At 40.8% G+C, this 25,414-nt stretch overlaps 1 protein-coding gene across 8 annotated transcripts in view; it reads right to left on the bottom strand.

The window, feature by feature from the left end:
* The window catches only part of BNC2 (basonuclin 2), a 486,498-nt gene that overhangs the window by 261,529 nt on the left and 199,555 nt on the right, over nt 1-25,414 (bottom strand). For 6 of the 8 annotated variants that reach the window (XM_018051927.1, XM_018051926.1, XM_018051935.1 and 3 more), the window contains one exon: nt 24,697-24,780. The exons of the other annotated variants lie outside the window; for them this stretch is intronic. In XM_018051927.1, the coding sequence (XP_017907416.1) occupies nt 24,697-24,780 (84 nt within the window). The remainder of the gene's footprint in view (nt 1-24,696; nt 24,781-25,414) is intronic. 8 annotated transcript variants of the gene reach the window in all.

The raw sequence follows: 25,414 nt of genomic DNA, 5'->3' as shown, positions 1-25,414 counted from the left end.
GGGCTAATGTCTATGAGGTTGCACAGAGTCGGACATGACTGAGGTAATCCCCACTCAAGGAAAAGATCTAACTCAACTAACCAGCCCTTCTGCTAAGCAAACTAACCTTCCACTGATTCTCAACTCTCTCCATCCTGCAAATATCATTGGGAAGACTTCCTTCCTTCTATTTCTCAATGAAAAGAGAAATACCAAGACAAGGACCAACTCTGGACATGGTAAGGCAGCACTCATTCCATCACTGGACTCAATGGGAGTGCTTCATATCACTGACCTCCCACATCCCAGTGTCCCGTGCCCTTGCTCGGCTGCTACTGCCAATGCTACCACATATTAACATGCTCAATTCAGTTCAGCTCAGTCGAGTCCGACTCTTTACGACCCCATGGACTGCAGCAGGCCAGGCCTCCCTGTCCATCATCAAATCCCAGAGTTTCCTTAAACTCATGTCCACTGAGGTGGTGATGCCATCCAACCATCTCACCCTCTGTTGTCCCCTTCTCCTCCCACCTTCAATCTTTCCCAGCATCAGGGTCTTTCAAATGAGTCAGCTCTTCGCATCAAGTGGCCAAAGTACTGGAGTTTCAGCTTCAGCATCAGTCCTTCCAATGAATATTCAAGACTGATTTCCTTTAGGATGCACTGGTTGGACTTCCTTGCAGTCCAAGGGACTCTCAAGAGTCTTTTCCAACACCACACTTCAAAAACATCAGTTCTTTGGCACTCAGCTTTCTTTACAGTCCAACTCTCACATCCATACATGACCACAGGAAAAACCATAGCTTTGACTAGACGGACCTTAGTCAGCAAAGTAATGTCTCTGCTTTTGAATATGCTGTCTAGGTTGGTCATAACTTTTCTACCCAGGAGCAAACATCTTTTAATTTCAGGGCTACAGTCACCATCTGAAGTGATTTTGGAGCCCAAGAAAATGAAGTCTCTTACTGTTCCCACTGTTTGCCCATCTATTTGCCATGAAGCGATGGGACCAGATGCCATGATCTTTGTTTTCTGAATGTTGAGTTTTAAGCCAACTTTTTCACTCTCCTCTTTCACTTTCATCAAGAGGACCTTCAGTTCTTCTTTACTTTCTGTCGTAAGGGTGGTGTCATATTCATATCCAAGGTTATTGATATTTTTCCCCGGGAATCTTGATTCCAGCTTGTGCTTCATCCAGCCCAGCGTTTCTCATGATGTACTCTGCAGAGAAGTTATATAAGCAGGGTGACAATATACAGCCTTGACGCACTCCTTTCCCTATTTGGAACCAGTCTGTTGTTCCATGTCCAGTTCTAACTGTTGCTTCCTGACCTGCATACAGATTTCTCAAGAGGCAGGTCAGGTGGTCTGGTATTCCCACCTCTCTCAGAATTTTCCAGAGCTGGTTGTGGTCCACACAGTGAAAGGTTTTGGCATAGTCAATAGAGGAGAAATAGATGTTTTTTCTGGAACTCTCTTGCTTTTTCAATGATCAAACAGATGTTGGCAATTTGATCTCTGGTTCCTCTGCTTTTTCTAAATCCAGTTTGAACATGCAGAAGTTCATGGTTCATGTACTGTTGAAGCCTGGCTTGGAGAATTTTGAGCATTACTTTACTAGCGTGTGAGATGAGTGCAACTGTGCAGTAGTTTGAGCATTCTTTGGCCTTCTCTTTCTTTGGGATTGGAATGAAGACTGACCTTTTCCAGTCCTATGGCCACTGCTGAGTTTTCCAAATTTGCTGGCCTATTGAGTGCTAATTCTTCCCTAATGGCTGCCCTTTGCCCAGAATACCCACAATTCTCACCACCTAGCTCAACCACGACTTCACAGGGTCAAAACTTCTACGTCCAGTAACTTCCCCAAAAACTGCTCCAAACGTAGCCATGACTCAGAAAGTCGCACCAGGATTCTGGTGAGGATCTCTGTCCTTGAGGCTGGTCTGATTTGGGGCACCCAAAGGGAATCTGGTTTTATAGTGAACAACTGCACCTTCATTGCAGATGGTGACTGCAGCCATGAAATTAAAAGACGCCTGCCCCTTGGAAGAAAAGTTATGACCAACCTAGATAGCATATTGAAAAGCAGAGACATTACTTTGCCGACTAAGGTCCGTCTGGTCAAGGCTATGGTTTTTCCTGTGGTCATGTATGGATGTGAGAGTTGGACTGTGAAGAAGGCTGAGTGCCGAAGAATTGATACTTTTGAACTGTGGTGTTGGAGAAGACTCTTGAGAGTCCCTTGGACTGCAAGGAGATCCAACCAGTCCATTCTGAAGGAGATCAGCCCTGGGATTTCTTTGGAAGGACTGATGCTGAAGCTGAAACTCCAGTACTTTGGCCACCTCATGCGAAGAGTTGACTCATTGGAAAAGACTCTGATGCTGGGAGGGATTGGGGGCAGGAGGAGAAGGGGATGACAGAGGATGAGATGGCTGGATGGCATCACTGACTTGATGGATGTGAGTCTGAGTGAACTCTGAGAATTGGTGACAGACAGGGAGGCCTGGCGTGCTGCGATTCATGGGGTCGCAAAGAGTCAGACACGACTGAGCAACTGAACTGAACTGCACCTTCAGAAATTCTATTTGGTAAAATTTCGGAAAACTGCCCATGTCCTAGTCTGGTGTGGTGTTCAGTGTGGTTTCTACGTGGTCATCACAGACTCATGAAACTGATAGAAAAATCATAGCAGGGACAGTAACAACATTTTTAAAAAGGGGTCAAGTAAGGGGAGGTAGTTGGTATCTTTGGCTGAACATGCTGTATTGCTGTGGGGGTAAGTTCTCCCCACCTTCAACTGACTTCAGGCAGCCCGACTAACACTGACTTCCTTACTATGCTAACGAATCAGCAGGGACCTCCCTGGCAGTCTAGTGGTTAAGACTCTGCACTTCCACTGTGGGTTTGATCCCAGATCAGGGAACTACCATGCCATGTGGCATGGCCAAGAAGATTTAAAAAATAAAGACTCAGCAATACAGAATGAACAAATGCAACCCAAAGTAGGCAGACGGGGTCTGTGAACAAACCATCTGCCTTTTCTTCATTCTTCATCTGTAAACTGGGGCTTCCCTGGTGCCTCAGACAGTAAAGAGTCTGCCTGCAATGTGGGAGACCCAGGCTCGACCCCTAGTTCGAGAAGATACCCTGGAGAAGGCAATGGCTACCCACTCCAGTATTCTTGCCTGGAGAATTCCATGGACAGAGGAGCCTGGGGGCAGGGGGTGGCTACAATCCATGGGTGTCACAAAGAGTGGGACACAGCTGAGCAACTAACACTTTTACATCTGTAAATTATGTAGCATCATAGCTCCATGCCTACTTCTCTAAATGTCGGGGAAGATAAGTGAAAAACACTCTATAAATCTAAGGTGATATTGCCATCACAAAATGTATTTTGCCTAGTTCTTCCTTCCACTTATCCATTCAACAATGCATGCACTCACGCTCCTACTCAGCACCTCACCCACGTGTGCCAATCACTGCACTGCATGCTGGAAGCACCATCAGAAATGAGTGAAAGTGAAAGTCACTCAGTTGTGTTCAACTCTTTGCGACCCCATGAACTATACAGTCCATAGAATTCTCCAGGCTAGAATACTGGAGTTGGTAGCCTATCTCCTCTCCAGTGGATCTTTCCAACCCAGGGATTGAACTGGGGTCTCCTGCCTTGCAAGCAGATTCTTTACCAACTGAGCTATCAGGGAAGCTCAAACACAAATGAGACATGGCCACAAACCAAAGCAGCCTAAGTGCAGGTGAGAACAACTAAGAAAGCAATTACAGAGTTGTCAGTGTGGCAGGAACAGAGAGAGAGGGATTCCAGGTGTATCCTGGTCAAGAGGGCACAAAACCTAGACCAGGCAGACAGGTGCTTAGAGAACTCTTTAAAAAGAAGGAACACTTGAACTGAGTCACCACCAAGAGATACATCGTCACCCTGGCCTGCAAATGGCTGATACACACCTGTGTCAATGTTGTATTTGACTTAATGATTATAATTCAGGGACTATTCCATAAACATGTCAACATGAAACATGTGCATTAGAAAGCTTTATACCAGTGAAGTGTTATGTCTCACGCTGCAGATACCCAGGCTATTCTAAGGGATCCTCTGTTGATCAAAGAAACCAGTAGAAAGCATTGAAACCATCCCACACCATATCTGTGCCTTCTTTTACAGAGAGGAATCCTTAGCTTCTTTTGGTACTGCTCAAAACTATCTTATGCTACCCAGCACAAAGCACAAAAGGGTATTTAATATTTGACTAGCATCATGAATTTATATCTAAGACTAATTTGGAGATATGAAAACTATACTGCCAGTTAATTTTCTAATTGGAACAAAATTTACTACTTCTTAAAACAAGCCATCAAATGCCATAAATCTGAACCTACTCAGAGTATGATCATTTGCAAATGTCATCTTATTTGCAGTCCAAAGCATGGTGACCAAAGCCTTTTATTTCTACTCTGCTATTGTGTTCTCTCATTTCTTTTTAAAAATTTAAGGGGAATGTTTTCAAACTTTCTTTCCTCTATAAACATTTGATTAAAAGAATAATAACACCCCCCCCAAAACCTGTTAACATATACTCCCCACCTGTTTAACTTTTCCTAGGAATCATCACTAACTAATTAAAAGACACATACTACCATGATTAGTGTTCTAGTAATATTTATAATAATGATTTCTAGAGTTAAAAATGGGCCTTCCTTAGTGACTCAGCAGTAAAGAACCGCCTGCCAATGCAGAAGACACAGGTTTGACCCCTGCGTTGGAAAGATCCCCCGGAGAAGGAAATGGCAACCGTCACCAGTACACTTGCCTGGAAAATCCCACAGACAAAAACCCTGGCAGGCTACAGTCCATGGGGTGACAAAGAGTCAGACATGACTTCGAGACTAAACACCATCATCACCAGGGTTAAAAACAATAAAGGAACTATATTTAATTAACATTTTATTTGAAATGTTTTAATCTGTTAGTCTGTTCCTTTAGGACATTCCAATGAATATCTGCATCTGTTAAAAAAAAACTAATTTTAATAATGACTTATTTGACAATTCTTTTCAGTAGGTTATTTTGTGTAAAAATCAATTTCTATTTCAGTAATTAGGAGATCACATGGTTTTTAGTGTATTTTTCCCATAAAATATATTATTTTTTCCTATGAAGTTCTACCTTCTAACATATTTTCCTCAAGAGCTATATTTTGCCAGAGGGCTTTTCTCTCTCTCTGTTTTTGGTCTCATCTTCAATTCTCTGTTTTCTTCACCCCGATAATTTTGGCATTCCCTTGATCTCTGTCATACCCACTGCAAAAGCTCTCTCCTGTAACTCTATGTAGCTGCTTTGTTTTTCTCGAAAGCATGAAGTCCAATAAAACAGGCAGGTGATATTAAAAATATTTAATATGCTTCATTAAGAAAAAGAAACAGCAGCTTAAAAACATGCACAAGGAAGTTACTAACCAATACTTTCAATTATCTGAACACTATAATGCAGCTGACCACACAGTAAGCAACATCTAAGGCATCTTGGCAATTAAGGAAAAACATCTTCCAAGAACCATAGGTCAGTTTTCATTACTCAGGCTTGCGAAGTGATTCTGTAGCTGAATACTTCAACACACATCCAACTGATCTGATAGGTTTTCTCAGCTCAAATGACATACCTAAACAGGTATGCCATTTATTTGTTTAGCTAAATGGCAACCCACTCCAGTGTTCTTGCCTGGAGAATCCCAGGGACGGGGGAGCCTAGTGGGCTAATGTCTATGGGGTTGCACAGGGTTGGACACAACTGAAGCGACTTAGCAGCAGCAGCAGCAGCAGCAGCATAGGATATAATTAACACTACTCAAAGCAAGACTCACACACATGTTTGAGGTGATCTATCCTTTAAAAAAAAGTCTGATGTGTTGGGACATCCCCGGCGGTCTAGTGGCTAAGACTGTAATCTCCCAACTCTGGGGGCTCTGGGCTCAATACCTGGCCAGGGAACTAGGTCCCAGATGCCATAACTAAGAGACAAAATCCACAACTCAAGACCCCTCATGCTGCACCTAAGACCTGATGCAACCAAAAAAAAAGACGTTTTGAGGAAGCAGTAGCTATTTCACTTTAAGGTAATCAGTATTACTCAACCTGGACACTATACTTGCTTGACTTTATTTTTCCTTTTTTTCTTGCTCAATTACACAGTGTTTTTAAATTCACACACTAATATTTATAAACTAGTAATAGGGTGGTATTTTAACCTGAAAAAAAAAAATAAGCCAACAATGAAAACTGTGGGTTTCCCACTTCCATTAAAGAGGCAAATACTAATTTCAGAGAAACACACCTCTCTCTCTCAGAAACACACACACACACACACTCTAATGTTAGGAAAACACTGTCATTAGAATACATGTTCTGGTTGTTCATCCAAGAATGGTAATGAGTTGTGATGATCTACCTTCTTTAGTCAAGTCCTCCTTTGTAAGAACGGCACCTATTTATTTAACAGCTAACCAACATTTGGAGTGCTGTCTATGTTTATTCAAGAGGTTTTTCCCTTTGCAAATCTAACCGGCCCATACAAGAACAAAATCCATAATCAGGCTCTTGTTGACTCCATGCTCTACTCGACATAGATAGGCAGTGCAAACAACTGAAGTATTGTTACTGGACAAGACGATCAACAACACAGTTAACTGAAAATGAACAGTGGGGCTCTACACCATGCCAAGTGTAGGCATTTCAAGTAGTCACTTTCAAAAACCCAAGAAAGAACAGAGATTCCCAAGTATCGTAAAGTAAGGATTATCTGAGCAAATAGTACTTTCAACTTTTATTGGCATAATTAAGTCGAAGGAGAGATTTATTCTTTTGGTAACATTTTGTTTTCTCTAGCATATATATTATTTAGATACAATCAAACAAGAAATATTTTAAAACCAAAACTAGATTCTTAATACAGAAAGTAAAGAAAGGTACACTTCAAGTTTACATAGAGAAAGCCACGCAGGGTACTTTTTGGAAACCCACCAAGTGCCAGCCAGTCTGCTGGACACCAGTGCAAAGAAAGATAAACACAGCTCAGTTCTTGCTCTCAAGGAGAGTGTCTTTCAGCAGAGCTTCCTGATTCTCCACTGTTTGCCACAGAAACGCACTATTCAAAAACTTGACTAAAACATCTCCCCTTGTGAATTCTTCCTGGGTTTGCCTGCCTCAGTGACTCCATGGCACAAAAATCAGTATTTATCACCTTCATTCATTTATTCATCAAGCAGTGATTAGGTGCCGTGCTGTGCTGTACTTATTTACTCAGTCGTATCCGACTCTTTGTGACCCCATGGGCTGGAGCCCACCAGGCTCCTCTGTCCCTGGGAATTCTCCAGGCAAGAGTACTGGAGTGGGCTGCCATGCCCTCCTCTAGAGGATCTTACCAACCCAGGGATAGAACCCAGGTCTCCCAAACTATAGGCGGATTCTTTACCATCTGAGCCATCAGGGAAGCCCAAGAATACTGGAGGGGATAGCCTAAAGCTTCTCTAGGGGATCTTCCAACCAAGGAACTGAACCTGAGTCTCCTGCACTACAGGCAGATTCTTTACCAGCTGAGCTACCAGGGAAGCCCAGTGATTCTGTACCTGCCCACTAAAGGCCAGGCATGATGCTCAGTGCAAAGACCCTAAAAATGAAGAGGACAAAACTGTCCTGGGAAGATCACAGTTCAGCTCTTAACAGATTAGCTCACCACCCACTGTATGCATCAGAGCTCCCCTGCAAATACCAACTTATGCTTCTTTGCATTACCAGCCCCTCGCATACTGTAGGGGCTAAATATGTTAATTCAGTCCCTGATGAAAAGGTCTTTTAGATGGATAATCAGAAGGCCGCGTTTTGACCACAATTCGGCACAAAGACACTCCAGGCCCTCACTTTCTTCGTCAAACAAAGAGGTGGCTATCCTTTACCCATGTGACTTCAGGAGTCTACTGTTATATGAGTGAATATTCTGATTTCAAGGGAGAGGAATAAACATACTTAACAACCTCAGGATGTGCTTTAAACAATTTTAAGCCCATCTAAGCTATGATTAGTTCAATGACTAGGCCTATGCTGAAATCACATCTTGAAACATTATTGTAACCATTATTGTGGAATTTACTTTCTGATTTTGATATATTGAGTTCTTTTCTTGTCTCTCCTTACCCATAAAGGTATAATTTGGGTCTGCTGTATTCTTTCAATGGAAGAATTGGCAAGGTGGTTGCTGTTACTTAGGATAAGTGTATAATCTCTTTGACTTTCTCTTGTTGGGCAAACTGCCCAGTGAATATCAATTTTTTTTTTTAGTGCTACAAATATGGTTTTAATAGATTCGCAGATTTCAAATTATTAGAATTCAGAGCACATCTCTCCCAGGGTGAGCAGATAATTCACAACAATCCGTGTAGATGCAAAGGAGATGACGAGAGATCAATCTGGATGTGAATAAGCTGACACACTGGTTTACTGCTCCTTCTGTCTCTACAGCCCACCCTCTGCCCCCTGACACACACACTTTTCATATGAGCAAAAATGCCTCTGTGCCTGGGAGTTCAAATTAGTCATAACATCCACTTTAGGGACTGAGGAAGACTTACTGTAAATCAGCCACTCAGAAACCACATTTGACATATTTTGGTTATAATGTAACTATAAGTTGCATAATATTGTACCTATTGATTGGAGCTTGGGATCATAATGGAAAGCAATTGCCATACATTGAAAGCGACCAACCACAAGATAGAAAAGTGTCCCTGAAGAGCCCACAAAGGGAAGTCATTTTCCTTAGAATCTAAAACTCCTTATCCTCTGGATGGTATATTCTATCACATGCTTCAGGCTGTATTGCGCCCTCAAGGTGCTAAGGTAACTTAACCTCAAATCACCCAACTCTTCAACTTCCTCTGCTGCTGCTGCTGCTGCTGCTGCTAGGTCGCTTAACAAGACAAAGTCCTAGAAGAGTACAGTGAACTCTTTCTTGATTGAAACAGTCCCGTCTACCGTGAAATGCCACAAAAGACTTATCAGAATAATATCTCACTGGATAACAAAACTCCCAACTGATGGACAACATTCTAACAGCTCTGTATTACGTTCACATTAGAATCTGCCTCTCTGGTTTTCCCGTCCCTGCCCATTACCTTTAAAAATATGTAATAATTTACTGAGGGAATGACTATATGTCAGGTCCTGTTCCATGCATTTCATTTGCAAGGTGCTCTTCCATCTACTTGTCCACATGGAAAGTATGTTCTTCTCTACCATCCTTAAAGTATCATTCTTAGAGGCAGTAAACATAAAACAGGAACATCCAGGAAGGAATGAAATTGGATATTACAGACAAAGGATCCAAATCAGTCCACCCACTTATGAGATGAGAACTGTGTTAAAGATTTGAACTGCAGCTTAGAGTGGATGGTAGGAAACTTTTATTTTTTTTTTCATCTCCTCTGCATGATCCCTGACAATAGGTTAGCCTCATCATTTTTGGACCATGACTCCAATAGAAAACCCATGATTACAATAAAAAGAACATATATAATAATTGTGTAACTCAGCGACTCATCTTAGCTGGTTTTGGAAACAGATTCTTCTAAGTACTGAAGACATGTAAAAGGTTTAGATTTCACTGGGACCTACCTTTTTGTTTTACCTTACACTCTTCTCTAAATCTTCACTAATCTATCAGATGTCACGGTTTAATAGAAGTATTAACTACACCTAGTGAGGTTACTGGGTCCATCTGGAAAAATATGGTGAGGCTTTGAGTCTACGTTTGAAGACCTGAAAGAGCCAAATCACCCTGAGGCTGAACTCTGTGTGGTAACTGTTTTTCAGAAGACTAAGAAGAGTAGCTAAACAGTTAACAACTTTCCCTCATTCGCAAATCCAGGAGATGGGATATAATTGAAATAAGGCCTATAAATGTTTGTGCTTCCATGTGGATAAAGTGCCCATGTGCCCTTGAAAGGAAAAGTGTTAGTCAATTCAGTCATGTCCGACTCTTTGTGAACCCACGGACTGTAGCTCACCAGGCTCCTCTGCCCATGGGATTTTTTTCAGGCAAGGTTACTGGAATGGGTAGCCATTTCCTTATTTCCTTCTCCAGGGGATCTTTCCAACCCAGGGATCAAACCTGGGTCTCCTGTCTTGCAGGCAGACTCTTCACCATCTGAGGGAAATGCATTACCTACTCCCTATCACTCTGGTTCTAACAGAGGATGTTTCAAGTGGTATGCAGAAATTATTGAAGAACATGTCAATGGTTCTATCCAACAAAAAAGTGAGGATAAGAGCACCTGAACTCACCTGAGAAGCACATTATAACAAATGATGGATTCAGCAGAGACAGTATTCCAGAGGCTCTAGGTTCTTAGAGCTATCCTGGAAACAGTGTATCTCACTCCCTAGAGCAGGCTCCTCCTCTGGCTAGTCAAAATCCTTCCCTCATCCCCTCCGGTTCCTGCCACACCAACCTCCCCCATTCAGAGCTAATCAGCATCTCTCCCTGAGTGTGCACCCCGCCACCCACAGCCTCACATTCCCAGACAACCTGGAAAAGGATGCCCAGGCACAAGTCAGAGTGTGCAGGATTAATCCCCCCATGGCCACAACTGCTCAAGTAAGGATGAGCACCAAGGGGTAGAGGTTTCCCGCTTTTATTTAGGGGGAAGACATATTCATGAGGTGTCTCTGATAGCCTCAGTGAGAGTGAGCACCATTAACAGCAGGACCACAGCAACTCATCTCCGTAGTGGTTTTCCCTGGCCCTTCACTTCTACTCTGGGATGTACCCAAACTGAGTACCGACGTACAAGGCACTGTCGCAGCATCTGTTTGCAGGCGGACCTAGATTAAGTGGGGAAGATCCCCTCGAGAAGGATACGGCAATCCACTCCAGCATTCTTGCCTGGGAAACCCTACGGACAGAAGAGCCTGAGGGGTGGCTACAGTCCATGGGGTTGCAAGAATTAGACGGGACTTAGCTACTAAACCACCACTAGGTTAAGTCAGCTTCCGAAAGATCCTAAGCTAACATAGAATCTGACTTATCAAAATGAGGGAAGAGATTAAATGAGACATAATTCACAGTATAAGGGAAAAAATAAATGATAAAGGGAGAGAAAATGGAAAAGCACAGGAAGACTAGATCTTTCCACTCAGTAGAATGGACAAGCCAGGGAGAAGCTATACTCAGAAAAAATCTGAGGGGTATAACTTGCAGCCCTTTACTTTTTCCACCAGGGCTTCTACTCAAAAGAAGGCCAGACTATACCCCAGAGCTTTTCATACACTCTGGTCATATGCATCACTCTTAGCTAGAAAAAGGACATGTAGCTTCCCACATTGCCTTCTCAGCTCTCTGAAACCTGCTTCCCATCAGATCTCAGAAGCAAGCTCGAGTAACCAAGTGGAGAAGAACAGTCAGCCCACTGTTATTAGCCACTTCTTTAACCCAGAGGGCATCATGTCCCACCATGTGCCTGACTCCGATCAGCGTATCCCCTGATTTCAATACTGGTTTCACAAGCACTGTCCTGAAAGGCTTCCAGGAAACAGACTCAAACTCCATCAGACATATCTGCATAGTTCAACAGTAACTGAAAATCCAAGTTGCATAACCCAGAAAAGAGCCAAGTGTAACAGAGAAAATGCATCCTTTCACGTAGTGTGAGGTTGTCTTACGCCATAGTTTCTCTCATTAAGCAAACTCTGAACAAAGCATTCATAGGTGATTGGTCTGAAATCTTTTAGTGGTTACTGATTCACAAAACCACAGAAATAATACACATTCTGCTAACAGTCAGAGGATGCTGTCATGGCACCATAATCACTGTTGAAATTGGGAGATGTGTGGCATTCCTATGACGATGACACAAAACTCTTGAAAACAATATATCCAAATATCCTTTTTGTCTAATGTCTAACGTTGGCAAAGACCAACAGAGAAGGAAAAAAGGCCTAACTGTTTAGGGCAAAATGAAATCACAATGTTAAGATTTTTATGATACACATTCCTAATTGCCTTGTGAATGGTCCTAAAAGGACTATGCTCTAAACCCATTCTCTCAGTAAGATGAAGTAGGAACAAGTCATCAGCCTCTATTCATAAAAGTCAATCAAGAAGGAATAACCTATGATTTTTCTTTTCAATAGTTCCTTAGATAAATTATAGGATACCACTATCAAATTCTGTTAAAGAACAAAAGAACGTCATGGAATAGGTAAGCACTCTGACAGCAAGATCAATCAAATGGACAGCTTTGATTTAATTTCCCATAAGCAAAGTTTTCATTTGGGAACATAGAAAAAACAACTTCACGGAGTCCGGGTTGCGGTGGGAGTGAGCACTAAGAAAGCAGGCAGAGTAAATAAAGGCAAAGAAAATCTAGCAAAAGTTCTGAATCAAATACTAACTAATGACACTAGCAATTTTCTTTTGCACTAGGATTCTGTTTAGCTTTTTTTTTTTTTGAAATGTTTCTGTTTTCTACTCTCTGGCTGAATACTTTCCATTTCATACAAAAGATAACGAATGTTCCTTGCACGTGTTAGACATGGACTTATATGACTGATGGTTATAAACAAAATTCCTTGGCACATCAAAGGAAAAAAAAACTTTGTTTATTCAAGAAATTCCTAATGGTTTCATTTATAAGTAAAACTTTCTCTTTATTTGAGATCCAGTGGCACAGCAGAGTATAGCTGGAAGACAGCAGGTAGCTCTCATAATGAACTTTGCACAGTTTTGAGAAAATAATATCTGAAGGCAGTTCCTTCTTCTGAGGTCAGTAGATTAGTGGTTCAAAAAGAATAAACTATCCAGGGAACATCCTGAGATTTAAAAAAAAAAAAAAACCTACACAACTGGAGGGGAAAAGGAGGAACATTCTCACTAATTAAAATTTCCAGTTCTTATGGTCCCTCTACATACACAAACCCCAGTCAAGCAAAGCCTGCAGGATCAGGCCTGTACTAAGAAAAAGTATATCATCATCACATTAATTGTATTATTACCTCATAATGCTAACCAGCCAGGTTTACACAGAAGAGATTAAATAACAAGATAATCTTATAAACAATGCTCATTTCATCAGTGTACCAAATAAGTTTGATTAATATCTCTGACTGTTCTTCTAATTAATTTATGCACCCACATGCTTTAATTTACACAGACAGACACCTACACTGGGGTAGGGATAGTCACTTTTTTAACTCCTTGAACTTTGATATAGGTTCATGTTTAGACTTCCCAGCGGTGCTGTTTTAGTTCCCCTACACTTCAAAACTGAAGTGACTGTTAAAATACCTTGCATTAAAGTTGAAGTATGCAGAAAGAAAATATTTGATCAAACTCAATACCTATCTCCCCTGCCAACTTGTAGATGCTGAATTTTAGTGGGTATAGTTTCATTCAATCTTATAATCAGATCCACTCACCCCTAAGTTGTGAACTTACCTCTTCTTAAAATATTCCCTTCAAAGCCTTTTTTGGATATATAAGTTCACCTCACTACAGCATCAAACCTAAACTCCTATCTTTGGTGTAACAGTTTCTAGTGACTGAGAGCAGGGGAAAAGGCTGCTGATTTTTAAAAAACATATCATTTCTACTAATATTAGGGCCTTGGATAAATAATGTACTCTCTAGAATGCCGTATTACCACTGCGAGTATCACAGAAACAAAACAATCCATAGAGGGAAGAAAATTCAACTCATTCCAATTCTTTAAACAGGAAGGTAAAAAAATGACATTTCTGAATCTAGACCCGTTTACAATAAGCTATCAGTGACATGATGGTAATGCCAGCACTCCATGAAAACCATTAAAAAATAACAACCTAAAGGAATATCCTGGTGTTAGGATTAGTACAGTTCAGTCACTGTACAACTTCCACGGATGGTTTCAGTGTAGGGATGAATCAGGCAAGCAGAAAGATTTTTACTTGTCTCTGATATAAAACTTTTATTTATGTATTTAATCAATGTTTATTTGTAGGACCTTAATACAATAACAGATGTCAGCTACATTATATCTGTTCTTGATTATAAACTCCTAGAGGGCAGAGACCCTGTCTATTCAGCTCACTTTTTATAGGACGCAAACACAAGTACCATACCCAAAAAGGCACTTAAAGATGGTTTTTATAACAGTGATTTCAAGGGGACTTGGTCTTCTTCTACACTCCATGAAACTCCACTGGCACATACTGAACACTTAAGAGTAACAGCTTTATATTCTTGAGCAATTCCATTCTTCAGATGTCGACAATGGCACATTTCTTTTGAAACAGGGATTACTTAGATGGGACAATTTCCACTTCTTAATGTTCAAGGGTTAGCTTTTGTCCAATATCTAAATTCTATACTAACTGACAATCCGAGCTTTAAAAAAAAAAAAAAAGCCAGACCCAAACATTCCACTTCTTAGCATCAAGTTTGCACCTGCAGCATGCAGAAGGACCTGCTCTTTTCTTGGGGTAACATGCTAAGACCACTACTGTGGTACCTAAAACTGGGGCCTCTTTGCATTCTTTCTGTCCATTCAAGTCATACTGAACAAGAGACACACTGCGTTAAATAATTTTCTACGATAAACTTAACACAGTCATATAATGCTTATAAATGCTAACGGAATAAAAAGCCAGTAGACAGTATTTTAAAGGTTCTCACACATCAGAAATGGAGAATTTTCACTAACTAGGTAATCTGGAGCAAGGCTTTTAACATTTCTGGGCCTTGGTTTTCAAATCTGTAAAATGGAGACCTTACATTATATAACTTCAGATTGTTTCCAGGTTTAAATTTTGAAATCACATGAGTCTCAAAGAATCTCACACAAAGTGAGGTTCCATTATCCAGCCAAACAAAAGGCTTTTCTTCTTTCTTTTGTGAGTGAAGGAAGGGAGACTGTATGTTCTCAATGTAAATTATTTACTATGCCTAGCTCCAACAAAATATCCAAACAGAACATCACGAGCTATTTTTGTAAACAAAATATGTGGATATGTATGTAATGATATACACATTGTATGTATGTACCAAATGCATATACATGCACACACTCCGAAACACACAATTCTCTCTATTGTAGCCAAGAATTAAAATACTTCCCAGTTTTCTCATTTTTTCTTCTCTCCCTCTCTCTTGAAGCCAAGAATTAAAATACTTCCCAGTTTTCTCATTTTTTCTTTCTCCCTGCATGAAGTATCTATGAAGCTACTATAACATGGGAACTCACATAAAGTAAAAATATAAGCGTCTTATTCAACATTTCGTATATTAATAACTGACAGTTCCTAACACATTCAGCTGAAGTTAACCTGGTCCTCTGCAACCTCAACAGCATCCTCTCATAGAAACAGTGGTACTGAGAAAGGATGCAGAATGCAGTCCTCAGGCCATTCAACCAACATCCACTTCATCTATAATGTAACTGAAATATGCAATTCAAGACTTAAAATTTACAAATTAAATATTACTTAAGCAGACAGTGATAGTAACAACAGCAGAAAAAGAATAAAGAAGGTCGTACAGATGTAGGTGTTAGGTAAAAGACGACCAGGACACCAAAAAGAGTGTCTAACAGGCTTTAATGGCCAAGCGCTACCCGGCGGGGTTCCCAGACCCCAATGAGGCAGGTCACGCCCGGACGTGTTGGGGGGTGGTTTATATACGCTCCTTATGAGGGATGATCTGGCAAGATCGCCAAAAAACGGTACGGTTAGTAGATGGGGGTCCCGATAGGTTGTTAGGTCGAGGTGTTGCGGGCTGATAGGTCCTTTACGCGGCTGGGGTGGGGATTGTTTTAGCTGGCGAAGTGTGCTGTCATTGGTCCTTGCGATCTGGGAGGGGCCTTCCGTTAGGGACTTTCCTGCCTGCGGGAGAGAGGTGGCACATCATGGCCCCCGGTCCGGCCTTACTCAAAATAAAATGTGGGAGGTGACTTAAGTTCATGAAACTGCTTATTTTTATCTTTAATTTACTAAAACACTTCCAGAAGAAAACTTTGAGCAACTACTGAGTATATTATCACTTTCTTTTTAATTTAATTTTTATTTTATAATGGAGTTGTAATTGATTTCTATATACTTTCAGGTGTACAGCAAAGTGATTCAATTATACTTATACATGTATTTCTTCTTCTTCAGATTCCTTCCCCCTATAGTTCATTAAAGAATATTGGAAAAAGTTCCCTGTGCTATAATAGTAGGTCCTTGGTAGTTATCTGTTTTATATATAGCAGTGTGTATATGTTAATCCCAAACTCTTGACTTATCCACCCCGCCCCCACAACATTTCCCGTTTGATAACCATTAGATTTGTTCACTATACTATCATTTTCTTATTAGAGAAACCAAAAAATGCCCTATGAACGCAGTGATTTATTGCAAGCAAAGAAAGAAAAACAGGTGTTTTATTCAAAATTTCCCAGGTTCTCTTGGATCCCTATTCTTGGAGGAATAATTGTTAAAGCATCTAAAGGCAAATAATCTTTAAATGATAGATATGTGAAATTTTCAGGAAAAAATTTCTTAGTTTTTATCTGCTTAGCCAATAGATGTTAGTAGATCCATTTATGTAACAGCAATAACCCGTTCACATCACTATTTCCCAGTGCCCCAACACACATATATCAACTCCTTCAATCCTTCCAACAATGCCAAGAAGATAGAAGAACACAAGTCTTCCTATTCTGTTCCACCAATTAAAATTAAATTCAAAGATCAATACACACAAGAAGCATTATCCTAACTACTGGTTACTCCATAAGACATCAGGAAACTTGAGTGTTTTGATCTGAACATCTTCTTTCTATCTCAAGTAAGAAGGAAGATGGTGACTCAAAACCACAAATTTCTGGCTTTCATCAAAACAATTCCATTCAAGCGTCCAGGTAAAGGGATAATTTAGTGAGTAGTCTGCATTCCTTAAAAAAAAAAAAAAAAATCTAATCCAGTTTCACTCATGTTCCTTGGAAAAAAAATCCACCAATGGTGATATATAAGTTTATATTAAAATGCAACCTAAATTGTCTAAGTTTACAACTGAAGTAATTACAGATATTAATCTTTTAACCAGTTGCAGCAACATTTGTAACACTATAAATGAAAACAGAACTGCAGTTTATTTCTTTGGAGGATGGAGAATGAGAACAGGTTCTGAGGAGATATTGAATATCAAAGGATAAAAAAAGTGAGGAAATGGAAAATGAAAAGATAAAGGAGACACACAATGGGGGAGAGAGAAAGGCAGTGACATAGCTAGGGGATGGACAGGGCAAAGTGAGATAAGTCATTCCTAGCAAAATGGCTCTTGTCGAAACCTTGCCAGGGCTCTGGACCATTGCCTCTGCCTGCAAGAGGGATGACTTCTTTGATGGTTTGTTTAAAATGCTTCCTGTATCTAAACAGCCTCATTTTATTTTTTCAGATTCCTGCATTTTTAAATAAAAGTTCAAATTTGAAGACTCTGCTCATGTGTAAAAGGAATGACTTTTATTTTAGAAATGTACTTGGAACCTACACATCATTGCTCAGCTTAGAGCTCAAAACCTCAGAGATGTCCCAACATTCCAACCTGACAGTCTTGCCTTTGTAAAGAAGTGAAAACTGCCTCTTTCCACTGTGCCTGAAAATTATATTTGAAATCAGTCTTCACTGATTGTGCAAAGTCTTAAAAATAAATACATGCATCTTCTTGAGGAGTCATCTATCACCAAAGGGAGCTGATTGTGTTCTCAAGAAAACAATGTAGATGTGCCCAAAGTGAAGGAAGCTCTTGAAAGGACATCCAAAGTTGGTCATCAGAAATCGTCCTCCAGCCTGGAACAGCTATGCAGAGCAAAGGTACCCAATACTGTAGTCAAAGCCAGAATCCATGAAAGGGTCAGCTATGAATCAATTCAGCCTGACTCAGCCGATGAAGAACTCCATCGACCCACTCCCTGTGACCTGAAGGCTTCCTTCTTTCTACCCACCCACCTATCCTTCTTCGTGCTCTTAATAAACCCACTGATTCTGACTATAGGCCTCAATACCATAAAGCATCCTTTTATGTAAAAATTCATTAAATACTGTACCACTCTCAATATATTGATCCCACAAACTGTAACTCCATGAAGTGGTTCAACACGATGTCATCGCCACAGAGCAACTTGTTTCATTTACAGTATCTGTTTCACTTCTACTCATGAGCTAATATAATTCAATTTTTTTTAACTGCACACAGGCTGCTAGACACATGTGCATGGCAAATGGAATCTGAACTTAGCTTAACAGCCTCATTTATTCCTGATGGTTTAAATTATTTCATCACAATTAATGACACCCCCTCAGCTTCCTGTGCAGCGCTGCCAGATGTTCAGAGACCACAAAGCCACTCTCTTCTTTGACGGCTGGTGACAAGTCGTCCTCTGAAGGACATTCCCTAGGCACACGGACTGGATGACACCTCCATTGCTTTGCACCTCTCTGCCTCCCAGAGTAACCATGTAGAGGAAAAAGCAGGAAGGCATGAGCAACCAGCAAATGCATTAGCGAGAGCAAATTATGTGAAGTGATCTAAACTCGAAGGAACTTGGCTCCTGCCACAGGAGTTCCTAACCTTGTTGTTTTATGAAAGCACTCTTCGCCTCCACCTTCTCAGCCACTGGCATCCACTGAGTGCCTGGCCTGGCGTCAGTCCTCGGGGAACACTGAAGGACATGAAAAATACAAGCTTTTCCACAGGGATCCTTTTCGGCTGTGGTAATTTTGTTTCGCGGGGTATTGTTTAAACTTACTACCCTCTTCATGACCATTGCCTCATTTTTAAGAGAACAGTATCTTCAAGTACAATTATCTTCTTACCCTGTTCAATAGGCACTTCCCATAGAAACACGCAACATTTGGCAACTTGGGGTGAACAGCTGTGCCCTTTTTTCTTTGTAAAGCTTTACTGAAGTGCAATATAATTGAGAGGCCAAAAGTTACAAACATTTCAGGTATACACCTTGATGGGTTTCCTTTACCTCTTTTTCTCAGGCTTAAGTAGGATTTCTTCTTTTCAGGAGCTGTTGGCTTTTTGGTTTTGTTTTCATTAGGTTTTGTTTGTCCTTGCTTTGTTACTAAAGAACAGAATGAAAAAGAGACTTCACATTTTTCCTACTTTGAGTCTCACATGGGCAAAGCCATTTACTTAAGAGTAAAAACAATTTTTTTCTTCTGAAATTCATAAACAGTAATTTTCTTATATTCATCATTTGTTTCCTAGAAAAAATAAATTCGCATAATGACAGGTAGCTAAGAGGGCAGCAGAAATCGTAAACACGAGCATTGTTACAATAAGAATCCAATACTGTGGCTCTAATTTGGAAAACACTTTCCATCAACTAGGGAACATGTGGCAGACATTTTATGGATTATTTTTTAAATGTTAGAAAAAAAATAAAAACGCTGATCTTATTCAGGGAATAAGGGGCCTTTTCCTTTGCCAAAAAGTGTACTAGGAAAACTGAAAGGCCACCTGGGTCAGCCCACCCTATAGTATGAACATAAGCTATAAGAGCATTTTGGAAAATATTTTTAAACTGAGATGAGAAAAAAATCAATATCAATACAGATTCCGAGCAGATGCAAGAGGCTTCTGTGCATGTTAGTGATTATGTGTGTGGCCTACACAGGCTAATTTCAAATGCCTCCAAAACTCACTGTACATTCTCTTTTATAAACTATTTGGGATTAAAACTAGGACCTTATCCATATCAACTTTGACAATGGACACAAATATAGGGTAGGCTAATCAAGCCAAACAATTTTCCCCCTCATGGATGGCTTTTTAGGTCTTAAATGACTACTGAATTTTACCAGACATGCTACACTTAGTGTTTTGACAGTTGTTTATTAAAACTACTTTCCGAGGAAGTCCACGGAAACCACCAGTCTAGCTTTTATCAGAATTGAGACCATCAGAGAGAAGTCGCGATGATGGTATACTTGCAGCAAGCAGACAACAATAGGAAACTCTAAGCACTCCCAGAGTTGCATCAAATTTTCCATGGACCAAAACTAAAATGAAATCGTTCAATTACTGAGAGGTAGATAAGTAAAATAAACAACTAATTTCATACAGTGAAGTTGAGAGAAAGTCATATGGACCTCATTCTGTTGTCTCCAAACACATTTTATCGGAGGGGAAAAAAGGAGCTGAATCAACTTTAAACTCTCATGTAGGGATGTATTGCTTGTGTGTCCCTGGCAGATGTGGAAAGGAGATGAAATGGGCAGGGGAGAATCAAATATCCCATCGCTGCAGGTTTGCTAAGGGAAAGAACACTGCAAAGATCTCACATCTGGCAATCATTTGTCAATAGCTGGAAAGAGAGCGGCAGGAAACTTTCTGGCTCTTGGAGAAGATGAAAAGACAAAAACCATGTGTCACACACACACACACACACACACACACACACACACACACACACTCCCTCTCTCCTCTCTGTGCAATGGTACAATGACTACTACACTTATTCTCCACCCCTCCCTTTCCCTCTAAATTTAATGATCTTCAGATATACTCGACTCCGTGGTCAAAAACATGCAGTCACTTGACTTGTTAAAGCTGCAGTGTATGTACATTTTTCAAATAAACCCCAGGGCTGATGTTAGAAAATCAAAATCAGTCAAGCATAGACCGCCTGGTACTTTGGGCAGGAATCCTTGTGGTTTAGTCAATAAACAGAATCTGAATGAAAGACACCACAGTCACTAGACAGTAACGTTTTGAACAGTTCTTAACCTGAACGGGGGCTGGGGCATGTGGCTGTGCTTAGGGACCATGGACATGGCTGCCCGTCCCCCCAGATGGCTCCCTCACCCTGTGACAGGACTGCTCAGCACAAGGTCATCTGCTGTTCCTAATACACACTCAACAAGAAAAGGTGAACTTATATTTGAGAGATGCTGGGAGTGAATTTGGGGAGGAAACAACTTGGTGGTGGTGGCTTTAAATCTATTCAATAGGGTAAGAAAGGGAAAATCTCAGTTTCCGGGTGTTCATATGGATGATAACAATATACAAAATTTGCTAGCTTCATTATGAGTTCACAAAAATGACCAGCTTCGCCCCATTAGGTTTCCCACATAATAAAAAGTTTTCAAGACAACTCGCACAAAATTAATTAACTTTTCCCAAATCCTAGGAATGTAAACCTGTTTCTAGTGATCGATAGACTTCAATGGGCAGCTCAGCTTTGCCCTTATGCTGCATTTAACCAGCCGAGCGCATCCTGTGATGCTGTAAGTGAATGCTGCAGGTTGTTTAATAACCTGGCAAATTCACAGTAGCTTGTCAAATTATTACAGGAACAGTGTCATCACTAAACAAGCCTGATCACGGTTAATTACAATGCAGACTAGAGAGCAGCCACAATTGTTCATTAATTACAGGAAGCACCTCATTTAAATTTTATGGAAATTTACACTTGCACCCCAGTATGTCTGGAAAAAAAGTGATCCTTCACACATTCATAGAGGAAAGAAGTCTGTGGTTTATGAAACATCACAGTAAATTGTGTCTAATCAGGTACTGAAATACTGGATTATTATTTACTCTAATTTTCTAAGCACTTCAGTGGTGAAAAATACCAAGTCAAACCCCACACCTTACATTTCCAACCAAGAAAGGAACTGTGCTAGGCTAAATGTAATAACACACGATGAGGTACAGTCAGTCTAAAATAGTCACCTTTTTACTAACAATCAAATATTTAACAGCAACCAAGGGAGGTCTAAGGGCTTCCCCAGTGACTCAGACAGTAAAGAATATGCCTGTAATGCAAGAGACTAGGGTTCGATTCCTGAGTCCGGAAGATCCCCTGGGGAAGGGAATGGCAACCCACTCCAGTATTCTTGCCTAGAGAATCCCATGGACAGAGGAGCCTGGCAGGCTACAGTCCATGGGGTCACAAAGAGCTGGACATGACTGAGCAACTAACACTAAGGGAGGTCTAAACTAGAATGTCCATTTCCCATAAAATAATTATATAAAAGGACAATTTGGGGGTCTGTACATCAGTTACCTCCAGAGCTAAAGAAAGTACACAGTTTCATACCCACTTCAAAAGCCACTGAAGAAAATCCAGAAAGTTAGACAGTGAACCTAAAGTCTGGACTGTCCAGCTACTTCTCTAAATCAAGTATATTAACACACACAAAAAAGCAGATAACCTTGCAAAAGTCAAGTCAGGCACAGACTTCAATGATGACAGTCATTCAAAACCAACAGCATATTCATGAAAGAGTGTCAGAGATCCTCGGATTATTTAATAATAAAGCTGCTAAGACATCTGAAATTTTGGGACCAAAGGAAAGGGTTAAAAGAAAACAGGTAAGAGGAGAAAGGGGCTCCCTGAGTCGAGATCTCATGTCAGCGAAAACACAAAAGCAAACCAGCTATGGGTGCCGTTATGTCTAAAGGAAAATCCTTCACAGAAAAGGATATAAACAAGCCAGAGCTCCTAAATCGAGGTGTACAAGAGGTTATTCTCAGAATCAAGAGGCCAAACAGCAAATCCTCTCGTGGTTATAATGCCTGGCCCCACGGGAAAGTCTGAGATCCAAGCAGGAAAAGTAAACGACCCTGGCCAGTTCTACGGTGAGTTCCCTGGAGTGCAGAGTTGGACTAAAAAATAAGAAATAGCTCATTCGATAGGAAAAAAAAAAAAAAAAAAAACAGAATACACATACCATGGCACGAATGAAAAGGACTCTAAGCTAAAAGCTAGTCCTGGAATTGTTAGCTGGTGAGGAATATATTAAGTCTCAAGTTTATTATGACAAACATAACATGAATATGTACCAGATATCATCAGAATGTATAGAAGCTGTACTTAGAAAGGAACAGGAAAAGAGAAAAATTAATGATTCAAATGGGTCCCAGTTAATTCACCAGTGCATCGTAGTTGACTTATCCTTTTACAGATTCAACTTTTCCATACTGTCCGCCAAAATGCTGTTGCAAGATGAGACATCTAACAAAATGAGCACTTTCTTTTCTTTACCCAGTAACTTGGTCTTCCTTGCAAAGATCACACAGCAATGTCAACTCCACAATATGTTTAGCTCCCTACTACCACGGTTTCACTTCAATGTGTAAATATACATTTTCTCCCTTGGTATGTCAAAGCAATAGGTTCCACTGGTCTCTTTCAGGTTTATTTCACACACCCACATCTGCAAAACCCATTGCTCTTCGCACCATAACTCAACGTTCAAAAACAGATTATCCAACAACCACCCATGACAGACCATTCCAGGTGATGAGTTTGAAGAACATCACTCGTCCCCCCAACCCCGAAGGGGTCAAAGATCAGACTACTCTTCACGAAAAGTCTTCCATCACTCGGCACATATGTGTCACAACCAAGTTGTAAGTTTTCTAAAACTGGGAAACGTATGATCACGTCTCATACTTGCCACACCTGCTTTTCTGTTGGATCACAGCCATACACCACCCAGACAGTACCAGCATAGGGCACTGCAGAGCTCAGATGGTCATTCCAAGGCCAGGAGCAGATGTGCAGAAGATGGTGTCCCCTTCAGAACATCATAAAAAATGAAACTTCCTACGACCACCGCTTCCACCATCACACCCACTATGAAGAAGCCAATTTTTAGAACTATTCTCTTTTCTCATGCAGGGTGTCTAAATCAGTTTTAAAAAAAAGTTTTAACACTGAGCTCACTATGCTTATCCCCTAAGTCTTAAAATTTAGAAAATGATGCAAACAGAGGCCCTAAAAAATGGTATGGGTGTGCTCAGCCTAGGGAGGTGCCATCCACATGGAAACTTGAGCCTGCATTTTTGCATCATTGATACACACATTCCTTAACTATTAACAGGTACCCAGCAGTGGAGGTAGGCCTTGGGCCAAGATGTCATATTTATATTTTTAATCTGCAACATACCACTCCGCTTGTAATTTCCCAAGACCATGCAATGAATTCCAAGTCAATACTTGGATGAAAAATGTTCTTTGCTAATAAACTTAATATTACACCAGAGGACCTATCTCCCAAACCATGAAGAAGAAAGATAATATTATTAACTCCTATTTTTCTCATGCAGTGCCCAGCTGAACAGCTTCCATTCTCCTGAGCTGGGAGACTCCAGAGCAGGAAGCATGGCTGGCTTGCCCATGTGTCCTCAGAGCCTAACATCCTCTCAGCACGCAATAACGATTATTTGAAAAGAGGAGAGCAAAGATTTCCAGAGTGCCTCTTACATCCTGGCCCTGTGCTAAATGCTAGGTATGTGGTAGAACGTTTAATCCTCATTAGTCAGCTATTAAGAGATATCTCCATTTCACAGATGAGAAAGCTAAAGCCCAGTTAGGCTGGGTGACTTGCCAAAGGACTCATGGCAACTTGTGTCAACCTAGGCAGGCAGCATTCAGAAACCATGTTCTTATTCACTGCAGTATATATACCATGTCTTAACTTCTTGAATGAGTAAACGAATGATCTCTAATTACAGACAATTTATCCTGAAAAGAACTTTTTGCTGCACAGATGCTCCACCAACCCCTTTCAGTCCCAGCAGCTGCTGGATGGCATCTGATATATCTGTTCAGCGTTCAGAGACCCCTGGTACTGTCACAACACCCCCGACTGATAAAACAGTAAGACTCCGACCTGGACTTCCAGCCTCTGGTCTGGCTCCTCCAGGTTTGGGCAGAAGTCTGCACCCAGCACTCTGCCAGCACATGCCACTGGGACCTGGGGGAATATGGCCGAGTTAGATGCTGGGTGTGGAGGCTGTTGAGAACTGCACACACACACACACACACACACACACACACACAACCCGAACACAAGGACATCCCAGCTGCAGCTCTGCAACAGGCCGCCATGGCCTCACAGGGTTTGAACACTCGGTAGGTCAAATATATTGTAAACATCATACACCCAAGTTTACTGACTACCAAAAGGTAAATTCTAAGAAGAAAAAATACACATAAATATTGTTGTCCCTTGTATCCACGGCATATAGCACAAAAGCAGGCATTTCATATCCGTGGACTGTTGGAAGGAGGAGAGAGGAAGGGAAGTCGGGGGAAAGAAGGGAGGAAATGAGGGAAAGGGAAGAAAAAAATAAAAACAATTTCTGCTTGAAATTGTTGGCTTTTTTTCTCTTACCTTTCTTAAATGGGAATTCAGAAAACTGCATTCTATAATGCTAAAGGTCCTTTCCACTCTTAAAATACCCGTTCAAATTTATTTTTTCTCTTCCTGCTATAGGCCAATAATTACCAACATGTACTATTTACTTACTGTATTCAAATTATATTTAAGAGCCTTATGTCTGCTGTAACAGTACAAATGACAAAAAAGGTATGATTCAGTGAATGTT

This window comes from Capra hircus, chromosome 8, assembly GCF_001704415.2.
Source record: "Capra hircus breed San Clemente chromosome 8, ASM170441v1, whole genome shotgun sequence".
Taxonomy (NCBI): domain Eukaryota; kingdom Metazoa; phylum Chordata; class Mammalia; order Artiodactyla; family Bovidae; genus Capra; species Capra hircus.
Note: the sequence above shows the minus strand (reverse complement) of the source record. Positions and strands in the feature narration are given on the sequence as shown.